This window comes from Lagenorhynchus albirostris, chromosome 6 (assembly GCF_949774975.1).
Source record: "Lagenorhynchus albirostris chromosome 6, mLagAlb1.1, whole genome shotgun sequence".
Lineage (NCBI taxonomy): Eukaryota > Metazoa > Chordata > Mammalia > Artiodactyla > Delphinidae > Lagenorhynchus > Lagenorhynchus albirostris.
In genome coordinates, this window is record NC_083100.1 from 8,623,612 (window position 1) to 8,644,633 (window position 21,022).

The following is a 21,022-nucleotide window of genomic DNA, read 5'->3' on the forward strand; positions in this document are numbered from 1 at the left end:
TTAGAACAGACCCAGAAACGACCCGCCTCAAGCCTAGTTTAATTTAGATTTCCCTCTAAAGAGAAAGGTGCTAGGTCAGGTCGAGAAGTACTTAAGTAGCATGGGCTGCCTTACAGTCCGGCTGCACTGGGGGACCATCCCACCCTAACCACCTGCAAGGAAGGGCTGGGCTCGGACGGCCCCACACGGTCAATCGCCGAAGGAAGAAAATTAAGGAAAACCCGTCGGGGTCGGAGAAGGGCCCAGGAAGCCCCTCGTGTCCGGGCACGGGGGTGTGGCTGCGGAGCAAGAACGAGCCGGTCAACCCAGCGCGATTCCCCCGAGCCGGAGGGGGTCGCGAGGGCCCCCGGAGAGCCCGGGCCACACTGCCAGCCCCCGGCCCGGGTCGTGAGCCTCGCGCAGTGAGCAGCCGCGCAGGCCGGTGCTCCGCCGGGAGGTGCCCAGTCACCGGCCCTGACTCAGCTAAAAGCCGGCGTGGCGTCTCCTCCCTTTCGGCGCCGGCTGCGATCCCACTCACCGGCTGAAGTGATCATGGCTGCGCCCCGTACTAGCCCGCCCGCTCGCTCCCTCGCTCGCTCGCCGCACCGGCCGCGCCGTCTGTCAACTCCCTGCCCGCTCGCTCCGCCGCGCCGCCTGGCTCCCCGGGTGCCCGGTTCAGTCAGTCGCCTCTTCAGGCCACCGGCTCGCTTCTCATCCAGGACCCCGCCCGCCCCGGGGCTGCCCGCTGTCCCGCCTGCCGCCTGGCGCGAATTCTCCCCAGGCCTGTGTCTTCCGTGCCGCCACTGCCGCCCCGCCTCGCGAGGGAGGGTGCACGGAGAGCTCCATGGTGTTCTCTAACCCTCCTCGAGGTCAGCGATCCCGCGGGAATGGGAACCGTCATCCGCACCTGGGATCAGGCTTCAGAATAGCCACCCCTAGAGAAAGGACTCCCTCCCCCCCCCACACCGTCACCCGCCATTGCTGAGAAAAACGGGTTGAGGAGAGGTGCTCGCGGGGCTCGCAGCGCCACCTGCTGCTCCGGAAGTCTCCCTGCAGCGCCCACCCCGCGCCCCAGCCAAGCCTTTAGGGATCCCGGTAAGGCAAAGAGCGTTTTCTTAGAAGGGTGATTTTCCATTTTTTTTTAAAAACCAGGGCCCAGCTTCCAAAGAAATCCAAACATAAATGCTTTACAATCATAGCACGATGAATCCCTAAGCAAGCACTGGTTTATAATAAAGTTGAACAATGAAGGTTTTTATTTACATTTGGAATAGTTAATACTGTACATGGTTTAAAAATCAGAAATATAAAAAGATATACAGTGAAAAGTGTTCTGAAGGAAAAACAAATTTTCCGTTCTTGTCTTACATCTGACCGGTTCCTCTCTCCCTCCGTAGCGACAGGTTCCTGTTTTTTATTGTATCTAATTTGGAATGCCTGTTGTGATAGCCATCTGCAGTCTTGTACCAGCTTTACTAAACAATTTACTTCCATAGTCAGTACTGAGAAAACCTTGACAAAGATTTGTGACAAATGGTGGCATTTTAAAGCCACTAGCCTTAGCAAGCTACTCTTCAACTGGATAGTGACCTACTAAAGCTTACTTCTGAGGCCTTCTCGAAACAATGTAACCCAGTGGCACAAGCCAATGTTTTGCAGTTGAAATAAAATTTGGTTTATGACACATTTGAGCGTATGTGTGAATTCTTTTTTTTTTTTTTAACTCTTGTGGCCAAGTTTCGTGACATGTGAGATCTTAGTTCCCCAACCAGGGATCCAACCCGCGCCCCCCAGCTTTGGAAGTGTGGAATCTTAACCACTGGACGGCCAGGGAAGTCCCAGGGCATGTGTGATTTTTTTTAAATTAGTATTCTTAGGCTATGGTTGTTAAAATATATTAAATATAATTATTAAAGACTTTTCAAGAACCTGTAGCTCAGATTGAAAGACACTCACCTTGGAGGTGTGCACGAAAAACAAACAGATTGAGTGCGTGGGAGTATTATTTTACAGAGGCACTTTGGCTGATCCGTCACATAAAGATAATTGTGCGCCCCACACTCCTAAAAGAATCAGACACAAACGCTAACAGTTAACGGGAATGAGTGAAGCAGGCCGAGTGTAAGAAAACACCAGCTCAGCAGGATGGTGCAGGGCAACTGACACTAGTGTCAGGGAAGCAGTAGGGGGTGGTGGTGACTGTGACAGAATGAAGAGTGATGCCGCATCTAAAGAGAGCAATGGCTACTCAGCTCCGACAGTGTTGCAGTGCCAAATGCAGGGCTACTGTCGTGAGAGCTTCTGATTTTTCCAAGAAAAGCCAGAAATCGGAATTTTGTGTGAAATCCTCGGAATTTTACATGTTGGCAAGTTGGGTGAAATGGGTGAAGGGGGTGGAAAGGTACAAACTTCCATTTATAGGATAAATCAGTCCTGGGGATGAATGTACAGCATGACGACTTACAGTTGTATATTGGAAAGTTGCTAAGAGAGTAAATTTTAGAAGTTCTGATCACAAGAAAAAATTGTAACTTGGTGCAGTGACAGATGTTAACTAAACTTAGGGTGATAAGCAGTTCACAGCATACACATATACCAAATCATTAGGCTGTACACCTAAAACAAATACAATGTTATATGTCAATTACATCTCAAAAAAAAATGTTGGCAACTAATTCTAAATGTTTTAAAGCAGAGAGGTGGCCAGTTTGCCATCTCTGCTCTTCAAAAAGAAGACATTCTCTATGGAAGGACGATTCTGTCTCTGGCTGAGACGCTGAGCTTGTAATTGCCACAGTCTCATCTGAGCCCCATGGGAGCCCTCTGAGAGGTCCCTCTCTTCTTGGACATTCTGCTGTCCCAGGCCTCTGGCTTCTCCCTCTCCATTCCATTCTGCACTCTTTAGTCAGAGCAATCTTTTTCAAAATTCAACTCTGACCACGGCCTCTGCTCCTTGAAACCCCGAGTCCCCATCTTGGGCTCTATTCTTCTGCTTTGTTCTTCCCTGTTTCTGTGCACAGGCTTCTTCTCACTCCCCATTCTCCCTGTGGGAGTGCAATGCCTCGGATTGCTATGGACAAGGTGGTGGCCCTAAAATGTACCCCTGCAGCCCTGCCCTCTCTCCAGAGCATCAGACTCACACACCTACCAGGCATCTCTGCTTGACGCTCCTTAATTCAACGACCTCAAAGCTGCATACATTGAGGCCCCACCCCCCACCCCCGCTAAATGTGTGTCTCCTGCCTTGATCCCAGTGTGATGAAGGGCATCCATCAGCTACTGAAGCAGGGCCCCCAGGGAGAGGGTGGGTAGAGGGCACCATTGACTGTTCTGTCCCCCCCAACTGGTCTGCACCAGATATGGTCCTCCCTAATCTCTCTCACACCAGCCCAGCCTCCCATCTCACTCCATCACCCACTAGTCATCTCCCCCTCTTCTTTCCTGGCCACAACAGTTCCCAACAGCCTTGACTTCCTGCTCACCATGGCACAATTCTCCAGGCCATTCTTCACAGCTAGCCTGGAGCACTACCCAAAACAAGGAAGGCAGAGACTGTCTCCTCCAAGCTTCTCCAGGACTTTCATCCAACCCTGCTTCCCCTCCATCTTTATGTCCCACCCCTCTGCCCTGTGTGCCACACTCTGGCCATCCTGAACTGCTCCGATTCCCAAAAAGGCTGTGCGGGCATGGTACCTTGTCTCTGACCTCAGTACCTGCTCTCTGCTCTGTCTTCAAGGCCTCTCCCCCTCATCCCCAGCACCTCCTCCAGGAAGCCTTCCTTGACCACCCCACCATGTGTCCCGTTACCGCCTTTACCCACACAGCTATAATCATGTCTTCTTGCCTATGTCCCAACTGGACAAGGAACTACTCAAGGGCACAGCCACATCTTATTCATCTCCGTGTCCCCTAGAGTAACTAGTACAGGGTCAGGCACATAGCTGGTGCTCAATAAATATTTGTTGGATGAATGGATCAACACAGGGTCAGTTAGTTATTGGCACAAGGCTAGAACTCAGACCAGTGTCTCAGAAACCCCTGCCCTCTCCAAGACTCTAAAATGTGCTCTTTTTAGAGGACACTTAGGACACAGTAAAACCACAGAAAGAATTCTTACCCAGTGCTCTGTTCATAAACAACTATCTCCCTCCAAATACAGGAATAACACAAAATATCTCAAAACTCAAACGAGGTCAGCTGTGGGCTCACACAGGTACGCGCTAGGCGGGGACCTCTGTCAGGGTGACGGGAGGAAACCGTGACCCTGATTTTTCTTTGCGTATGTGCCCACCTTGAGCAGGATTCAGTCCGAAGCTTCGCCGAAGCACCTCCCTGGCCCGCGCGGCGCCCTCTAGTGGTCACAGCGTTCCCCAGAAGGCAGAGCACATGGGATGGGGCGAGCGCTCTATGACCACCCACCTCTACCCACCCCCATCCCCTCAACCCGCGAGCCTTCTGGCATTTGAATCCTGGGTCTTAGGAGGGCTCGGTCTCCTGTCAAGGACTGGGCTCGACTGCTTATTGAGCTGCACAGTGATAAGGTGGAAAGGGCGGTGTCGGTGCCAGGACACCAGGGATCAAATCCCTGTTGCACAGCAGCCCTGGGGTCACCTGAGCCCTGCTGTAGAGGGGGCTGGTCCACCTACCTGGCGCAGCTTGTGAGGGGAGGTGCTCTAATCAAGGGCTTGGCATAGAACAGCGCGGAATAAAACTGGCCACGAGGCTAGTGGTTGCTTCCTGTACAGCGCGCCGGCCACGTGCTTTCAGAGTAAAAGCGTTTATTCAGGGAGCAGAAACGTGAAACGCAGACGGTGACTCGGGCCTCCCGTAGGTATGTGCTTGGTTGGAGGGAAACGTCCAGCTGGGGCTGTAATTGTTTTGGATGGACTGAGGCACGAAAGAACCCGGGAAGCCATCGGAGACGCTGGCCTCTCTTCCCTCTAAGGACAGGGTCCAGGAGGGCAACGCCTATCATGGGCAACCGGAAGTCTGCCCTGGATGAAGTGATGCTGGAAGCCACTGTTCCCTCGCTGGGGGAGGGGTGGCTGGGGGCGGGGGGAGGGTCTATGATGACCAACCGGCTCTGGGCAAGTGGCCAGGGGTGGGAGGAGCCACAATGAACCCTCAAGGGAGACCTCCTGCACTCTGGCTGTCCTATCTAGTGGCTACTAGACCCAGGTGGCCACTTGAAATGTGGCTAGTGCAACCCAGGAACTAATTTTAAATTAAAATTGTATTTTATTGAAATTTAAAGCCTGGTACCCAATTCAGTCATTGGAAAACTTTTTAAGTATCTTTGGAACAATTGAGGATGTGAATCTATTTTTTCAACTATAAAGTTAATGAAATCTAAATACAGAATAAGTATATTGGATAAAAATTTAATTTCTGAATTGGCTGTAAGTGTAAAGTTCTCACAGGGTTTCAGAGACGCAAAATGCCTCATTAAAGTTTTTTTTTATATTTACAGTTGAAATGATACGATTTTGGACATACTGGGCTAAGTAAAATGTTCATAAAATTAATTTCACCTGTTTCTTTTGATTTTTTTTTTTCTAATGTGGACACTAGAAAATTTAAAGCTACCTATGTGCCTGGTAGGTTCTTCTGAGACAGGGCTGGTCTAGACTCACCCTGAGGTCTCAGTCCCTCTGCCCTCCTATTCAGGCCTGGCCCCTTGGCCTGCTTCACCATCATGGCTGCTCTTTGCTGGTGGCACGTAGGGGGCCAGACCAGATCAGGGGGCAGAATCTGAAAGTGAGACCCACCCCTGTCAGGGATCAAGGGGCTGTTCTGGAGAGGGCTATGCACCTGGGACGGGGGAGGGGAGGGATGTCAGAGTGAAGGCATTCTGGGGTTAGGGTAATGATCTGAGGCAACACCCTGCTCTGAGAAGACCTTGTTAAACAGTGAGGGAGAGAAAGAACTCATGTGTCAAGACAGAGACCGAGTTTCTGCAGCCAGGACTCATTCTGAGGGCTTGGCTCCAAGGACTAAGCTAAGCGCCTAATTACTCCATATAAGTGCAGAGCAGGACAGCAACAAGCATGACTTGAGACTGAACATCTGCATTTCTGCCTGAGGGTCTCTGAAATTCACTGTCTGCACTTCAGCAGGAACCCTGGCTGGAGCTGAGCAGCTCAGGGAGGAAGCCAGACAAGATTCTCTCTCTTGCCAGAGCCCTGGACCCACAGCAGCCCTAGCGCCCAGTCGCACACCACGGTCCCTTGGAGTCGAATTCCAAGATCCCTGTGAACCACAGCATGGCCCAGTGGGGTAGTCTCTGTTTCTCCTCCGTATTAGGCAGCCTCAAATAGAAGGCAGCCAGAGGGCTCTGGCCCAGGGGCCAAAGGCATCAGAGGGAAACGTGTGGGGTCCTGGGCGTCACCCCTGCCTTCTCCATTTCCCCTTGAACTTTCCACGTGTCAGCATATGGCAGGCTGCCCAGGCCAACTTCCTCATCTGTCCCAATCCTTGATCCACTTACACACAAAACCAGGTCAGAAGGGGGTCATCTGGGTACAAAATAACCGGCTCCTCTACTGTGCTGGCTATGTTTGCCACCCAAACAGGACAAAGTGCAGCCTCCTGACCACAGGGGCAGCCCTGCAGCACGGATCTGCTACACTTTGAAGTATAGACTGCTTTCAGGTTAACGTGGCCACTGTCAACCTTACCCAGGGAGGTGGGGTCCTAGGTGGTCTGCCCCCCGTAAGAGGGGCTTGTTTAGACCACAGGTGTAGGGGCCTCAGCCCTTGACCCCTTTGCAGCTTTGCCTTAAGCTTTGGTTTGATAACCAAGGGATTCTTGTGCAGAAGGTCTTGTAAACAAATATTTTGAGAGGAGACTGTGACGTACGTAGTATAAAGTGTTCTCTGAGACTCAGTTAAGGCCATTTTATCTCGTTAGACATTCGCGTGTGCAGACACACACCCTAATAAATACCAAGTTAAATGCTATCTCTTAAAAAAAAACCCTCTTTTTAAATATCTACTTACACTTTCCAGCTACACGTTTTCCAATCCCAGCCAATAGGGTTGTGGAGATGTCACCCAGGGCGGGACTGAGGGACTTTAGGCCAGACGATTCCATTTATTATCCATGGAATTCCATTCCATCTGCCATTTAACCAGATGCCTTGCTCCCAAGGGTCCCTTCAAGGAACACTTTTATGAGAATAAAGATCCATTCTGTTTCCAATTAGCCGGCAATTAGGTACTGTTTGGTTTTATTAGATATTAGGAATTATTGATTCAAGTCAGAAGTAACACAACCACTGCCATATTAGAAAGATTAGCACCGAAGAGCCCACACGGGGACCTGACTGGAGGCCCCTCACTGATGGCTCCTGTACCACTGACCTAATTCTGCCCTCAGACAGGCCCACCCCAACCTTTGTGCCTTGTAAAGGGTCCCTAGAGAAGAGACCCACTGCCAAAGCCATCCCTTCTGCTACCTAACTCTTCTGTCAGCTAGAAGACGGCAACAACATTTCCAGAAAGGATGGGGCGTATCTTAGCCATTCTCAAGGAAGCAAAGATGGGTCTCAGTCCCGTTCAACATTTGGGAGGCAGAACCCAAATCTCAGTAAAGACAGACCTTCTCTCTTCAACTATTCACAGCAAATACTGAAGGTAACGAAAAAATAATGAGTAAACCACCCTTTATGCCAGAGGCTTGCAAACTCACTTGCCCACCTGGACCAGGACCAGGCAATGGCATATTAAGATGAAGAGAAGCAGAGGAGTGGCAGAGGTGGGCGGGAGGGATGCAGGACACTGGAGAGGACAACATGCCCCATCCTTCACCCAGAAAACCAGCTTTTTTACATGCAATCTCCCAAGTTTCAAATGTTGGCAACAAATACAGAAGATTTTTAAACACAGCAGAGGCTACTGTCTTGTGACTTCTGCCTTAGACAATTTCCTAACTTAAAAAAAGCTCCCGCCCCCCATCAAATAACAAAACTTCAACCAAATTATTACAAAGAAATTAACAGAGAAATAGAAAAATATAGCAGCTTCAAAAATACCAGTCTTGGGGCTTCCCTGGTGGCGCAGTGGTTAAGAATCCGCCTGCCAACGCAGGGGACACAGGTTCGATCACTGGTCTGGGAAGATCCCACATGCCGCGGAGCAACTAAGCCCGGGTGTCACAGCTACTGAGCCTGCGCTCTAGAGCCCACAAGCCACAACTACTGAAGCCCGCGTGCCTAGAGCCCGTGCTCCACAACGAGAAGCCACTGCAATGAGAAGCCCACGCACTGCAACGAAGAGCAGCCCCCGCTCGTGGCAACTAGAGAAAGCCCGCGCGCAGCAACGAAGACCCAATGCAGCCAAAAATAAATAAATAAAACAAATAAATTTATTTAAAAAAATACCAGTCTCCCCATTTTATTTTATTTTTTTATTTTTTAACGTTTTCATCTTTAATGAAATGACTTTGGAAATAACACTCATTTCCATGAAACCAATACTACAGTTTTTGGAGTCACAGTAAGATACACAGAATTATATCTGTAATTAATATGAATGCCAACATTTCAAGCAGTAATTTCTGTTATATGGCAAACAAAATCAAGAAAGCAACCGTCAAACAAGAGACCCATAGCTTCAGAGAAGTCAAATCCCAGGATAGCGTATGAGAACAGTTGCTGCTTCAGCGAAGGGTTTCTGGCGAAACCAATGATGAGGCTGCCGAAGGCTGTTCCCATAACAGCACCAGAATCAGCCACTCCTACTGCTGCAGCACCTGCACCAATAAAATTGGCTGTAGTATCAATGTCTCTGCTGATTGCACTGGTCTAAAACTCCCTTTGGATTAACTGAGACACACCATTCTGGGCCCCATTAAGTCCTGAAGAGCCCTCTCCAGCCCTAGCCTCTGGTCGAGATAACACTGATGCAGAAATTGGTCTGTATGCAACTCTGGATCCAACTTGGATCAGAGCAGGGTGCAGGCGAGCTTGCGCAGGCGAACATCTTGCGCTCTTCAGGGCAGCTGGAGGACTTGGTTGACAGGCAACGTGGGCTCCTCTCCTGCTTCCTCTCTTCCCGGGAGGTGGCCGTGGCCGTGGTGGTAGAGGTCCAAGGAATGGGGCTCCCCATTTTAAAACAAAGTCAACAGCAATTCATTTTGTGTAGGAGGAAGTCAGCTGTATCCTTCCTGTCATCCTACCTGCCCTCACACTCATATGGACCAGGCTCCCTATTATAGAGAATAAATTGAGGCATAGAGCAGGGAGGGCCCCTCCTTAGCATCAAAGAGCTCCTCGGCTACAGAAGGTTTCCCATTCCCCATTTGGTCGCTGTCACAGCAAGAACTGAAATAACTAATACAAGTTACGTAGCATCTTGCAGAGTGCTGGGCACAACTGCATGTCTGCTGAGTGAATCATGCGTGAATGAATGAATTTAGCTGCTTCCCTTAGACAGTGCTTTCTACTTGGGAAAATCAGGAGCTGTGCTTGCCATTCCAAAGACTGGATTTCTCCAGGGGCAGGTGAGAAAGACAAGGGAGCTAATACAGAGTTCCCTCTCTGAGTGAACAGTCAGATGGTCTTCCCGGCTTTTAAGGGAACATCATTGACCCTGACTGACTCATAAACAGAGAAAAAAGGATGGAGGAACTCGGCACCTCTGGGCTTCGTCTGCTTTGACCTTGGGTTAGGACCTGAGATCGAGAACAGATCCTATGCTCTTGTAATCCATACCCCTAACTTTCCTTCTGTTTGGTGCTGTGGTTAGTCCCTAGCATCTTTATTCTCAAAGAACGCGGCACAGAAAGTTAATGTCAACATGAGGAAGAAACAAGGTCCTTTCTTCTCAAGAATGTGCAAAGCTATTTATGCCCTGGGCCTGCAGCACAGGGACCATACTGGCTCTGGCCCTAAAGGCCCCCAGGGTGGCAATGCATCTTTATTCTGCCTTGCCCTGGGAGCCAAAGCCCCAGGAAGCCCAACTCTCTCTGCTCTGGGGGACTCTTCCTAGAATTTGACAGGGAGGAGATTGTCTCATCTACAGTTTCTCAAAGTTGCCATGATTGGCATTTTGAATGGAACAATTTTGTGCTGCTGGAGATTGCCCTGCACATTGTGAGATGCCCACTAAATTCCCACAGTTGCAGTGACTCTCCCAGCACACACATATGCACACACACACACACACACACACACACACACAAATTTCCAATACTGCCTGGAGCGGGTAGCCTGGCCCCTGGCTGAGAGCCACTAGGCTGGTAGCGCCCTTACGTGTTTGAGAAACAGAAGACCCAAAAGTTGAGTGACAGGTCCAAGGCTCCCCTCTCAGATCTGATGATTTCTAGTCCAGCTGCTCTTGAAATGATGGATACTCATGCAAACAATCATGGGATGTCACAGCACCGCAGAACCTCAAAGCAGATAGCCAGCTGTCTCAACGGCATAGAGAAACCACGGCACAGAGAGAAAAAATAACCCCACAGTGACCAGAGAGTGAGCAAATGCGAGGGGGGGGCAGATTCCCAGAGGATACACTTTCTTAGGTCCTGCTTAGCTTAGTAAGTCCCGCTGCTTGGCTGGTAACAGGTCAATGCAACAGCCCCCTGGAAGGTGGGGTTTTGTAGCATCCCAAGGTCAACATGGAGGCAGGGTAGCTCAGTGAGAGCCAGCCCCCTGTCTGTAGGTTAGAGCCGGGGCAGCCACGGGTCCAGCCTTCATCTCAAGTCTCCGGCGGGCTCAGTGGGAGTGGAGGCAACTCTATCACAGGCTACTGACCCCTTTCTGGGATCCTCGCAATCTCCATTGGGATATACGACTGTCAGTGCCAGCTCCTCCTCAGGATCCTGGAAGTTACCTGGAACACAGGAGAAGGAATCACCCAATGAGAAGATAAAGTTTATGAGTGGGTAAGCTGGGAATGAAAGGGAAGGAGTTGGCCCCAGTGACTCTCTACTTTAAAAACACAACAAAATACGTAGGGAAAACCTTAAAAATGTACATACCCTTTGACCCAGCAATTCCACTTCTAGGATCTTATCCTAAGGAAATAATTAGGAATAATTAGTGGAACTGCTCCAGCCATCTTGCTACCAGCATACGGATGGAAACAGCACTGAGGACGGTCCAGCAAAGAGAAGGAAAAATCCTGGGTCCTTGAAAGTGTTGCTGGACCCCTAAATCAACCAGCCCTGAAACTGACTCCACCTCTAGACTGTCTTTTAGGTGAGATGATGAATTCCTCGTCTGCTTCTGCTAGTTTGAGTCATGGCTTCTTTACCTATAGCTGAGAGCATCCTAATTGATTCGATATCTGACAAAGCGATTGGCTGAGTAAACTGTGGCTCAGTCACATTATGGGATTCAGGCATTAAAAATGACGTACAGGGCTTCCCTGGTGGAGAAGTGGTTAAGAATCCGCTTGCCAATGCAGCGGACGTGGGTTTGATCCCTGGTCTAGGAAGGTCCCACATGCCGTGGAGCAACTAAGCCCGTGGGCCACAACTGCTGAGCCTGCGCTCTAGAGACCGCAAGCCACAACTACTGAAGCCCACGGGCCGAGAGTCCGTGCTCCGCAACAAGAGAAGCCACCACAATGAGAAGCCCGTGCACCGCAACGAAGACCCAACGTAGCCAAAAATAAATAAATAAAAATGATGTATAAAATTCCATAGGACTGAACGCACACACACACACACACACACACACACACACACACACACACACAAGTAAAATTCAGGAAATCTGAGTAAGGTCTGTGGATTGTTTCAATGTCAACACCCAGGCTGTGATATTATCCTATAGTTTTGCGACATGTACATGGGGGAAAACTGGGCAAGATGTACACAGGATCTCTTAATGTGATTTCTTACAATTGTGTAATTGTGTAATCACGTGCAATTAATTGTGTAAGATTAACTGCATGTGAATCTACGATCACCTCAAAAAAAAAAAGATGAAAGATGTTGACATATAATTATCGCTGCGGAATACTGCACAATCACAGTATGTTATTGATAAAGAAAGCAGATTCTAAAACAGTGTATGTAAATGTATGTATGTATAATCTGCTATTTATTATGTATATTATAAATGTTTATGTATAGTCTGCACACGCAATTTGCATTTAATACATTCACTTCTACATGAGACTAAACAATTTGGTATATGCTACAGAGAGAGGTGATCAAAGAGTTACATAAAGTTGTTTATGGGGACTTCCCTGGTGACACAGTGGTTAATAATCTGCCTGTCAATGCAGGGGACACAGGTTCGAGCCCTGGTCCCGGATGATCCCACATGCCACGGAGCAACTAAGCCCCTGAGTCACAGCTACTGAACTTGTGGTCACAACTACTGAAGCCCACGTGCCCTAGAGCTTGAGCTCTGAAACAAGAAAAGCCACCGCAATGAGAAGCCTGAGCACCGCAATGAAGAGTAGCCCCTGCTCGCCGCTACTAGAGAAAGCCCAAGCACAGCAAAGAAGACCCAACGCAGCCAAAAAAAAAGAAAAAAAAATATTTATGATTCCTTTGCTTTTTTTCCCCTTTAGTTTCCGGATACATCCAAAATGATGATGGAGAGGTTGAAGTTAACATTTTTGCAATTAAATATATTAAATATGTGATGCATTTTGCAGATGATTTATATATTATATAGAAGTGAATTTATTAATATTTAAGTAGTACAAGGCAATATAAATAGATAGACAGACAGACAGAATGGTCTACCCAAATTATAGTTGACTCTGAGTGGGGGAATTAAATGAATGATTTTTAATATTTGTGTTTCTTCTTTTGTATTTTTTGAGCTTTCAATTGTGTAGACAGAATTCTAAGACAGCCCCCAAGATTCCCATTCCTTGGTGTACTTATCCTGCATAATCCCCTCCTTTGAGTGTGGGTGGGGCCTGTGATTCTGATGAGATAGTCATGCCATAGATCTGGGTATGTGGCGAAGGTGATGGGGAGTCACTCCTGTGATTATGTTATGTTATAGGAGACTGGAGATTCTCCTCAGGATGGAAGGAGCAGCTGCTGTGTAGTGAGGGAGCCTGGGAGAGGAGACAGCTTCAGGGCCTCTTGGAGGTGACAGCCAGCAAGGTGGGGACCTCAGTGCTCCAGCAGGGTGCAGTCCCCCCCTAGGTGGGCTCTGCCTCTGGTCTCTCGCTGCTCCTGCAGTCCAGTCACTTCGCTATACACCCTAATCAGCACACACCCCTGCTCAGAAGTCGCCAGGGTTCCCTATTCCTGAGAGACTTGGGTCCAGGGCCCTGATGTGACTCCAACTCTCCTCTTCAGCCTCGGCCTTCACCAGTCTCATTCTGCACCTCACCGCCAGGGAACTCTTTTCTGAGCTTGACATCATGCTGTCAAGCCTTTGTTCATGGTCTTCCCTCTCCAAATCTTCCCATTTCTAAGAAAATCCCCCAACCTCCAGCTCAAAAGTCACTTGTTAAACTCCCTGGATCCTCAGGGGAGACAATGCGTTTGGCTCCAGGTGCCCCATCACCTACGTCTGGCAACTGTCTTCCAGCCCCGCCCACAACCCCTTCCCTAGGTAGAGACTCCTGGGGCGAGAGCCCCGCTGACCCAGCCTGAGTGCCGGCTACCTGGGGGTCAAGGCACCTCACGTTGCTCATCCCCACGTCCCGCACAAGGCAACGTCTTCGCCGATGGTGGGCCACTCCATCCCTATGGTCCACTGTGTGCACGTGACCGTAACCCCAGGCCCCCCTCAGGGTCCAGGAAGCCAGGAAGGCGACACACTCACCCTGAGCTGGGTCACTGGGGGAAGTGGCATCTGGGTCCTTCCCCCGGCTCCAGGGACCCCAGGAAAAGCATGCCAGCAGTCCTGGGAGGCCGGGTCTCTCCCACGCTCCTTCTGCTAGAAAGAACACAAGGTCCAAGAGGCAGTGGGGTCAGATGGGGCTTGACACGACTGAGAGACTTTCTGTTCAGCCACCCAAGAGCTTCAACTGTCAACTGCCCTAGTTTTAACTGCCTGATTAAAAAAGAAAGATTCTGATTTGCAAAAGGGGGTAGGTTTTTGAGCTTTAAAAAAAAAAACCAAAAAGAAAGACTGCTTTTATATACCTATTACCTAATTTCATCTTTGCAAAAACTCTATGTAGGTACCATGTTGGAGAAACTACAGTAACAAAAATGACATGAAATTAATTACAATTACATAGCACCAAAGAAAAAACTCAAGAAGCAGTAATTGCCCCCCTACCCCCGGATTTGTAGTTCAAACTATTTTTTAAATTTTATCGAAGTTTAGTTGATTTACGATGTTGTGTTAATTTCGGCTGTACAGCAAAGTCACTCAGTCATACATATATATACTTTTTTCATATTCTTTTCCATTCTGGTTTTTCACAGGATACTGAATATAGTTCCCTGTGCTATACAGTAGGACCTTGGTGTTTATCCGTCCTATATACAGTAGCTTGCATCTGCTAATTCCAAACTCCCAATCCTTCCCTCCCCCACCCCTCCTCCTGCTTGGCAACCATAAGTCTGTTCTCTATGTCTGAGAGTTTGTTTCTGTTTTGTAGGTATGTTCATTTGTGTCGCATTTAGGATTCCACATATAAGTGATAACATATGGTATTTGTCTTTCTCTTTCTGACTTACTTCACTTAGTATGATAATCTCTAGTTGCATCCATGTTGCTGCAAATGGCATTATTTCATTCTTTTTATGGCTGAGTAATATTCCATTTTGTGTGTATATATATATATATATATATATATACACATACACACACACAATGTGATATATATATATCACGTCTTTATCCATTCATCTATCAATGGACATTTAGGTTGTTTCCATGTCTTGGCTATTGTACATAGTGCTGCTATGAACATAGAGGTGCGTGTATCTTTTCGAATTATAGTTTTGTCTGGGTATATGCCCAGGAGTGGAATTGCTGGATCATAGGGCGACTCTATTTTTATTTTTTTGAGGACCTCCATACTGTTTTCCATAATCGCTGCACCAATTTACATTCCCACCAACAGTATAGAGGGCTCCCTTTTCTCCATACCCTCTCCAACATTTATTATTTGTAGACTTTTTTGCGGGGGGGCCACGCAGCATGTGGGATCTTAGTTTCCCTACCAGGGTTCAAACCCGCGCCCCCTGCATTGGAAGTGCGGCATCTTAACCACTGGACTGCCAGGGAAGTCCCTATTATTTGTAGATTTTTTAATGATGGCCATTCAACTATTCTTGAAATGGTCATCAAACTATTTCTTAATAGAAATAGAATTAATATTTTTTGATAATCACACACAAAACAATTACATGTCGATTCGAGTTTCCTTATTATAGTACCACCTCAGTTATCTGGGGATTACTTGAGATCCCTAACCATCTGGAATAAGGTCAACTGGAACAAAGTTTTAAAAAAGGACTCCGGAGAGCCAAGACACAGAAAATCCTTTCTCATAATTCTTCACTTGGGGCCAATTTACTCTTAATCTGTACCCAATTCTAAAAAGATTGGGTCCTTGTTTTTCAACCAAAATGCATCTGAATTAAGCATAAACTGGGTAAAAGAGCACTACCAAGAGGCAGGCAACCTACAAGTATAAGAATAGGCATCAGACAGTGAGAAAGAGACTGGAAAGCTCCGCAAGCACTAGCAAAACCTCAGTAGCACGAATCCATGGTGCAACCCACCGCAAAAGCCTGGAAGAAATTACTGGACAATGAGTTATAATTACACCCGTGACCTTTAGTCATTAACGAAAGGTTTCATGTTCAGTATGTTTTGATAAAAGTACAATCGACTTTAACACAATATATAGAATGATTCCCTTGCAAAATGTTAAAAATTTGAAATGTTAGTGTTTAAAAAGAGGCAAGGATTCTGCATGCCAAGCAGGATGTCAGGAAATGGGAATACAGTGGTGATTAAACTCACAAGGGAAAGTGACAAAACCATGCAGAAGCAGGTTCGGGTTTCATTTGTGAACTTGCAAATGAGAGTGGGCGGTTCAGGGAAGGCTTTCTGGAGGAGGAAGTCCAGTCCTGAATGGTGAGATGGGATTGGTCAGGAAAAGGAGGATGGAAAAAAAGGCTTTTCTCTCTGAGGCAACTGCAATGTAAAAAAAGTTTAGGAGCCCATAGCAAGCTTGGCTCTGGGGAATTAAAAGTTGTTCCCTGGGGGTGGGGGATGGGGGGTGGTGGGATGAACTGGTAGATTGGGACTGACATGTATACACTAATATGTATAAAATGGATAACTAATAAGAACCTGCTGTATAAAATAATAAAATAAAATTAAAAAAAAAAAGTTGTTCCCTGGGAATAAGAGATGTCTAAGAGACAAAGGGCTCAGAGAATTTCTAGGTACAGGCTCATTAGGGGACAGAAAATTTTCCCCATGGGGCCAGGTCAGCAAAGGTGCTGGCAGCAACAACCCGAATGACAGTCCACCTCAGGACGTTCTCCGTGTCTTTCAGAATGCTGGTCCTTGAGTTTCAAATTTAGCTGGCTTCCTCACAGACTCAACAGAAGAGTTGCGGGAAGGGGAGGAGAAGGTTAGGGCAGGCTCCACAGCTGAGATGAATGGTCTTCACCTAGGCAGGCCACGCTGGCAGGTAAGTCTGTGACATTTGTGACATCAGAGGTACCAGGTCTCCTTGCAGGAAAAGCCCCACCCCCGACCCCTGTAAGTCTGGCATCACCCAGTTGCTGAGTTAACACACCAATGCCCAGGGAGGCGGAACACAGCCTCTGTCGTCATTAACTCTTTAGCAAGAAGGTTGGCAGAGGCTGGAAAGCTTGGAGGGCGGCAGGTGCTGGAGAGGAGTGGGGGGAAGGAAGCTAGAAGCTAGAAGCTAAATCACTCCGGCTTTTCACAGCTTTGCCAGATCCAGCTGTACTTAACATCCATATTTTAATCTCGGGGCACTGGAAACCTTCTGTAAAACCCTGTGTATCCGGATGGACGAGATTCTGACCCTTTTGCTGATGGCAGCAGTCACTGGGGCTGGGAGAAGACGCGTACTCCCCTCCCCACACTTCAGGAGAGTGGGGAGGGAAGCGAGGGAGACACTGCAGTGGATAGCCAAGAAGGACTGGTAAACTCTAGGCCCTCAGTCCCTCACATCCTTTCTCCCCTCACCTCCAAGTCCCCGGCATTTATTCCTTGCCTTCTTTTGACCCCGCGGCGTTTCACCGTCCCGTCTCTAGCGCATCCCTAGCTGTGAGCGTCCTAGAAGCTCCTGGCACCGGATATCCCCCTAGTCCCAATTTTGTCCTCCTCCCACCTTGAAACTGGTGCATCCCAAGGCTTTCCCGTCTCCTCCTCCCCTCCCCCCCCAATCCCAGATCTTTGCCCAGCTCAGTCCAGCCCTCTTTCCACCAACCTCCCCTGCCTTCTGCTTGCCCCCTCGGCTTTCCTAAGCACTCAGAATCCCTTGCACTCAGGATCCACCCGGGACAGACTCGGCCCGTTGCCCAGGGCCCGCTCCGCCCTACCTGGGAGGCCTAGTGCTAGGCACCTCCTCTCTCCTGGCCTCAGTTTACCTCGGTGTACCATGAGGGGGACGCTGGCCAAAAAAGCTGGCCTTCCCCCAGCCGCCGCCCGCCCACGCCGTCCGGGACCTAGAGCCCACTCACCTGGTCGCAAGCGCCCGGCGGCTTGCAGGGCCCTGCAGGCGGCCGCCTGAACAGTCAAGTTGGAAGCCGGGTGGCCGGGGCAGTAGGCGGCCGCCTGCACCGGGCCTCCAGCCTGGCGGCCGAATACCGTGCGCAGCAGCGCCTCCAGTAGCCGCAGCTCCGGAGCCACCGCGTCCTCGGGCTCCGCCTCGGCCACCAGCACCCCGACCAACGCCGCGCCGGGCCGCCGCCGGCTGCGCACGTCCCGCAGCATCTCCCGCAGGTGGCGCCGCGGCTCCCGGGCTGCCAGCGATGACGCGCGACACAGCACGAAGACCAGCGGTGAGCGGATGGCGCGCGCCCGGGTCGCGGGCACCTTCTGCGCCCCCGGCGCCCCGGGCCCCGCGCCCTCGGCCGCCTCGCCGCCCGGCTTGCCCGCGGCTTGCTGGGGCGGGAACACCGCCCGGGCGAAGTCCCACAGCAGCGCGCGGCTCTGCTCGCGCTCCCACAGTTCGCCCACCAGCAACACCTGCCCGCAGCCGCCCGCCGCCTCCACCAGCGCCTGGAAGGGCGGCTCAGCCGGGCGCGCGGGCCGAGCAGCCAGCGCCTCCAGCTCGCGCTCCATACTCGCCGCCTCCCGCCTTCTGCGGCCGCTGCTGCCCTGCCTGGCCAGCTGCCTGCCTCTCGAGGGGGCGGCGGCGGCGGCGGCGGCGGAGACGGCGGCGGCGGCGGCGGCGGCCAGGAGGACACGCCCCCGAGGGCTGCGCCCCGCCCGGCCCCCGGCCCGCGGGCCGGGATCGCCCAGCTCTAGCCGGCTGCTGGCCCGGAGCGGAGGCTGTCCCCCAGACCTCTAATGGTGGCGCCTCCCGCAGTCCCTGCGGCAGACGCGGGGAAACTGAGCCGTTCATCCATCCATCCACCCATCCATCCATCCAACATTTATTGAACACCTACTAGGCGTACAGGACCCGAAGGTAGGGGAAGACAGGAAATTATCATGTGAGCAAATGGACTTTCACAAGCTAGATTGGTCTGAGGCCTGGAGCAGATAGATTTCTGAGTTCTCATGATTCGGGGACAGGAAGTTTTGGAGGCCGGGCTGCCGGTGACTGCTGCTTTGAAGTGAAGTTGGCGGGTGGGGCAGGGCACCAGATAAGGGGGTAGTGAGGTGAGAAAAGAAGGGAAGCAGGGGTCTCTTCTGTTACTTCTGTCCTTGACTCACCTTTTGGGCCTTCAGCATTTAGAAAACGAATTGAGGGCTCATTGTTTCAACAAGTCCTCATGACCTGCAGGGCATTGTCCTCCGCACTGGGAAGTGGAGGCAGATCGTGTTGCTCCCTGTGGAACGGAAAGTCTAGAGGGGCAGATGTGGGGCACGGATGGTGTTCTGATCTATGTGTGCAGGAGGGGGACAAGAGGATGTCAGTAGGCCAGGTCAGAAGCAGGAATGCATTTCCTTTCATTCTAAGGGTCTAAGTCAGCTTCGTCCGATAGAACATTTGGTGGTGATGGAAGTGTTTTATATTATCTGTACTGTCCGATGCAGTAGACACTAGACATATGTGCTATTATGGAGCACTTGAAATCTGGCTAGTGCAAGATTTAGATTTTATTTCATTTCAATTAAGTGTAAATAACCACATGAAGTGAATGGCTAGGGCATTGGGCAGCGCTGGTCAACGCTCTTTGCCTCTCCTCTATTACTCGGTATAGACCAAAGGCCCCTTTGGGTCAATAACTTGTTAATACTCAGCTCTCTCCTTCACCGTATAACCCACAATCTGCTCTTGTAGTTACTGTGTTTCCTGCCCCCTGTAATTATGTTGAAACATCTCCTCCTGAAGAGTTTGTATGTCCATTCAATAAAGCAAACCTTTTCTGAGCACCTCCTATGTGCAAGCAGTGGGGATTCAAACATATCCAAGCAGCTCTGCCCTAAGTCTGATCATCCTACAGTGGTATAGCCAATGTTGGGGGGAAGGACCCCATATCTTTGTTGTGGGCTTTGTTGCGCCTCTCTATACCATCTCTGCCCATGATGGATATCCAGGGGCTTGGGTGGGAAAAACACAAGATATGGAGCAAGAATCCCTGGGCTGGAGTCAGGTTGGGTTCCAGCACCAGCTCAGTGATTCAGTCAACCGATCTGTATTTATGGAACATCTCTCTACCATGCACTGTGCTGGTGCTGGGAAGACAGCTGTGAACAGGCCAGGTTCCTACCTTTGTGGAGCTGACGGTCTAGTGGAGGCTGGGAGAGAAAGACGAGAAACAAGTAAATTCATAAGTAACAGCTTCAGACAGTGATTGGTGCAATGAAAAAAATAATGCAGGGCTGACACTATGGTAATGTGCTTGAGATGCTGGCCCATTCCGTGAATACAATCCTGAAGGTGCCACGGAAGCAAGAAGGAGGTTGAAGAGGACTGAGAAACAAACCTAAAAACCATGAGACGTGCCCTCCCCCACCCTACCTTCCTGGAGGCCGCAGGTGGTTGGGTTGTGGTGTGTGGGAGAGAAACAGAAGTCCTCTCCAGATGATCCTAATCTTCTAAAATTAAAACAATATGTGTGTGTGTGTGTGTCTGTGTCCAGAAGAATATATTCAAAAAGTAGTCATACTCATCTCTAGATAGTAAGAATGACAGGTAATTTTTATTTTGTCCTTTTTGCTTATCTGTATTTTCTAACTATAGAAAATAAATGGGATACCTTTGTTATAAGAAAACAATGAAAGCTATTAGTTTAATCAGATTTCTGGAAAGTATAAGCCAGTACAGATTTAATCAATAAATGAATTAAGATTCATTTCAGCTGCTAATGACAGACTACAAATAACAGTGGCATAAACATAATGAAAGTTTATTTTTCTCTCTTGTAGAAGTTTGGAGGTGGACAGTTTATGGCTGATGTAGTAGCTCTGTTTTACTAGGTCTTTGAAGACTCAGGTTGCATTCCAGATCACTATTCCCCCATCTCTTCCTCATGATTCAAACTCGCAGCTAAAGCTCCAGTCATTACCTCTGTGTTCCAGGCAGCTGGATAGCAGAGGGCTGAGGAAGGAACAAAATTCAATCGACTTCAGATTTCTTTAATAGCAACGCTGGATTTAAGAAGATAGGGACTGTCCTGGCGGTGCAATGGTTAAGACCCTGCACTTCCGCTGCAGGGGGCACAGGTTCTATCCCTGGCTGGGGAGCTAGGATTCTACATGCTGTGTGGTGCAGCCAAAAAAAAAAAAAAAAAAAGATAGTTGAATAATATTTTTAAAGTATCAAAGAGAAAGAACTTTGAAGCTAGATTTTGCTAAATTATCAGGCATATACAGGAGATAACGCCTTTATCACATACAGCCCCTCTTTGAAAGCACCGTTAGAGGAAACATTCCAACAAGAAGAGAAATAAATACAGGCGTGCTCAACAATAGGGAGTAAGAGGGATTAAATCA

General features: G+C 49.3%; 2 protein-coding genes and 1 pseudogene across 2 annotated transcripts in view; all 3 read right to left on the reverse strand.

Moving 5' to 3' along the window:
* PSMD1 (proteasome 26S subunit, non-ATPase 1) overlaps positions 1-674 on the reverse strand; it is a 105,681-nt gene extending 105,007 nt beyond the window's left edge. The window contains exon 1 of the mRNA XM_060151879.1: positions 518-674. Within this exon, the coding sequence (XP_060007862.1) occupies positions 518-533 (16 nt within the window). The 5' untranslated portion in view covers positions 534-674. The remainder of the gene's footprint in view (positions 1-517) is intronic.
* Positions 675-8,461: 7,787 nt separating this feature from the next.
* Positions 8,462-9,172, reverse strand: LOC132522027 (ATP synthase F(0) complex subunit C3, mitochondrial-like; annotated as a pseudogene).
* Positions 9,173-10,674: 1,502 nt separating this feature from the next.
* On the reverse strand, positions 10,675-18,199 carry C6H2orf72 (chromosome 6 C2orf72 homolog). Its single transcript, XM_060151241.1, has 3 exons — positions 17,596-18,199; positions 13,730-13,843; positions 10,675-10,814 (listed from the first exon to the last, which is right to left on the reverse strand). Exons 1-3 carry the CDS (start codon positions 18,197-18,199, stop codon positions 10,675-10,677), a joined length of 858 nt encoding a protein of 285 aa, XP_060007224.1.
* Between the last annotated feature and the right edge of the window lie 2,823 nt (positions 18,200-21,022).

Coding starts and splice junctions, on each gene's coding strand:
- C6H2orf72 (XM_060151241.1), bottom strand. CDS start 18,199: ATGGAGCGCGAGCTGGAGGCGCTGGCTGCTCGGCCCGCGCGCCCGGCT. Junction 13,844..17,595: donor CGCCGGGCGCTTGCGACCAG/GTGAGTGGGCTC, acceptor TGTTCTTTCTAG/CAGAAGGAGCGTGGGAGAGA. Junction 10,815..13,729: donor CCCCAGTGACCCAGCTCAGG/GTGAGTGTGTCG, acceptor CCTGTGTTCCAG/GTAACTTCCAGGATCCTGAG.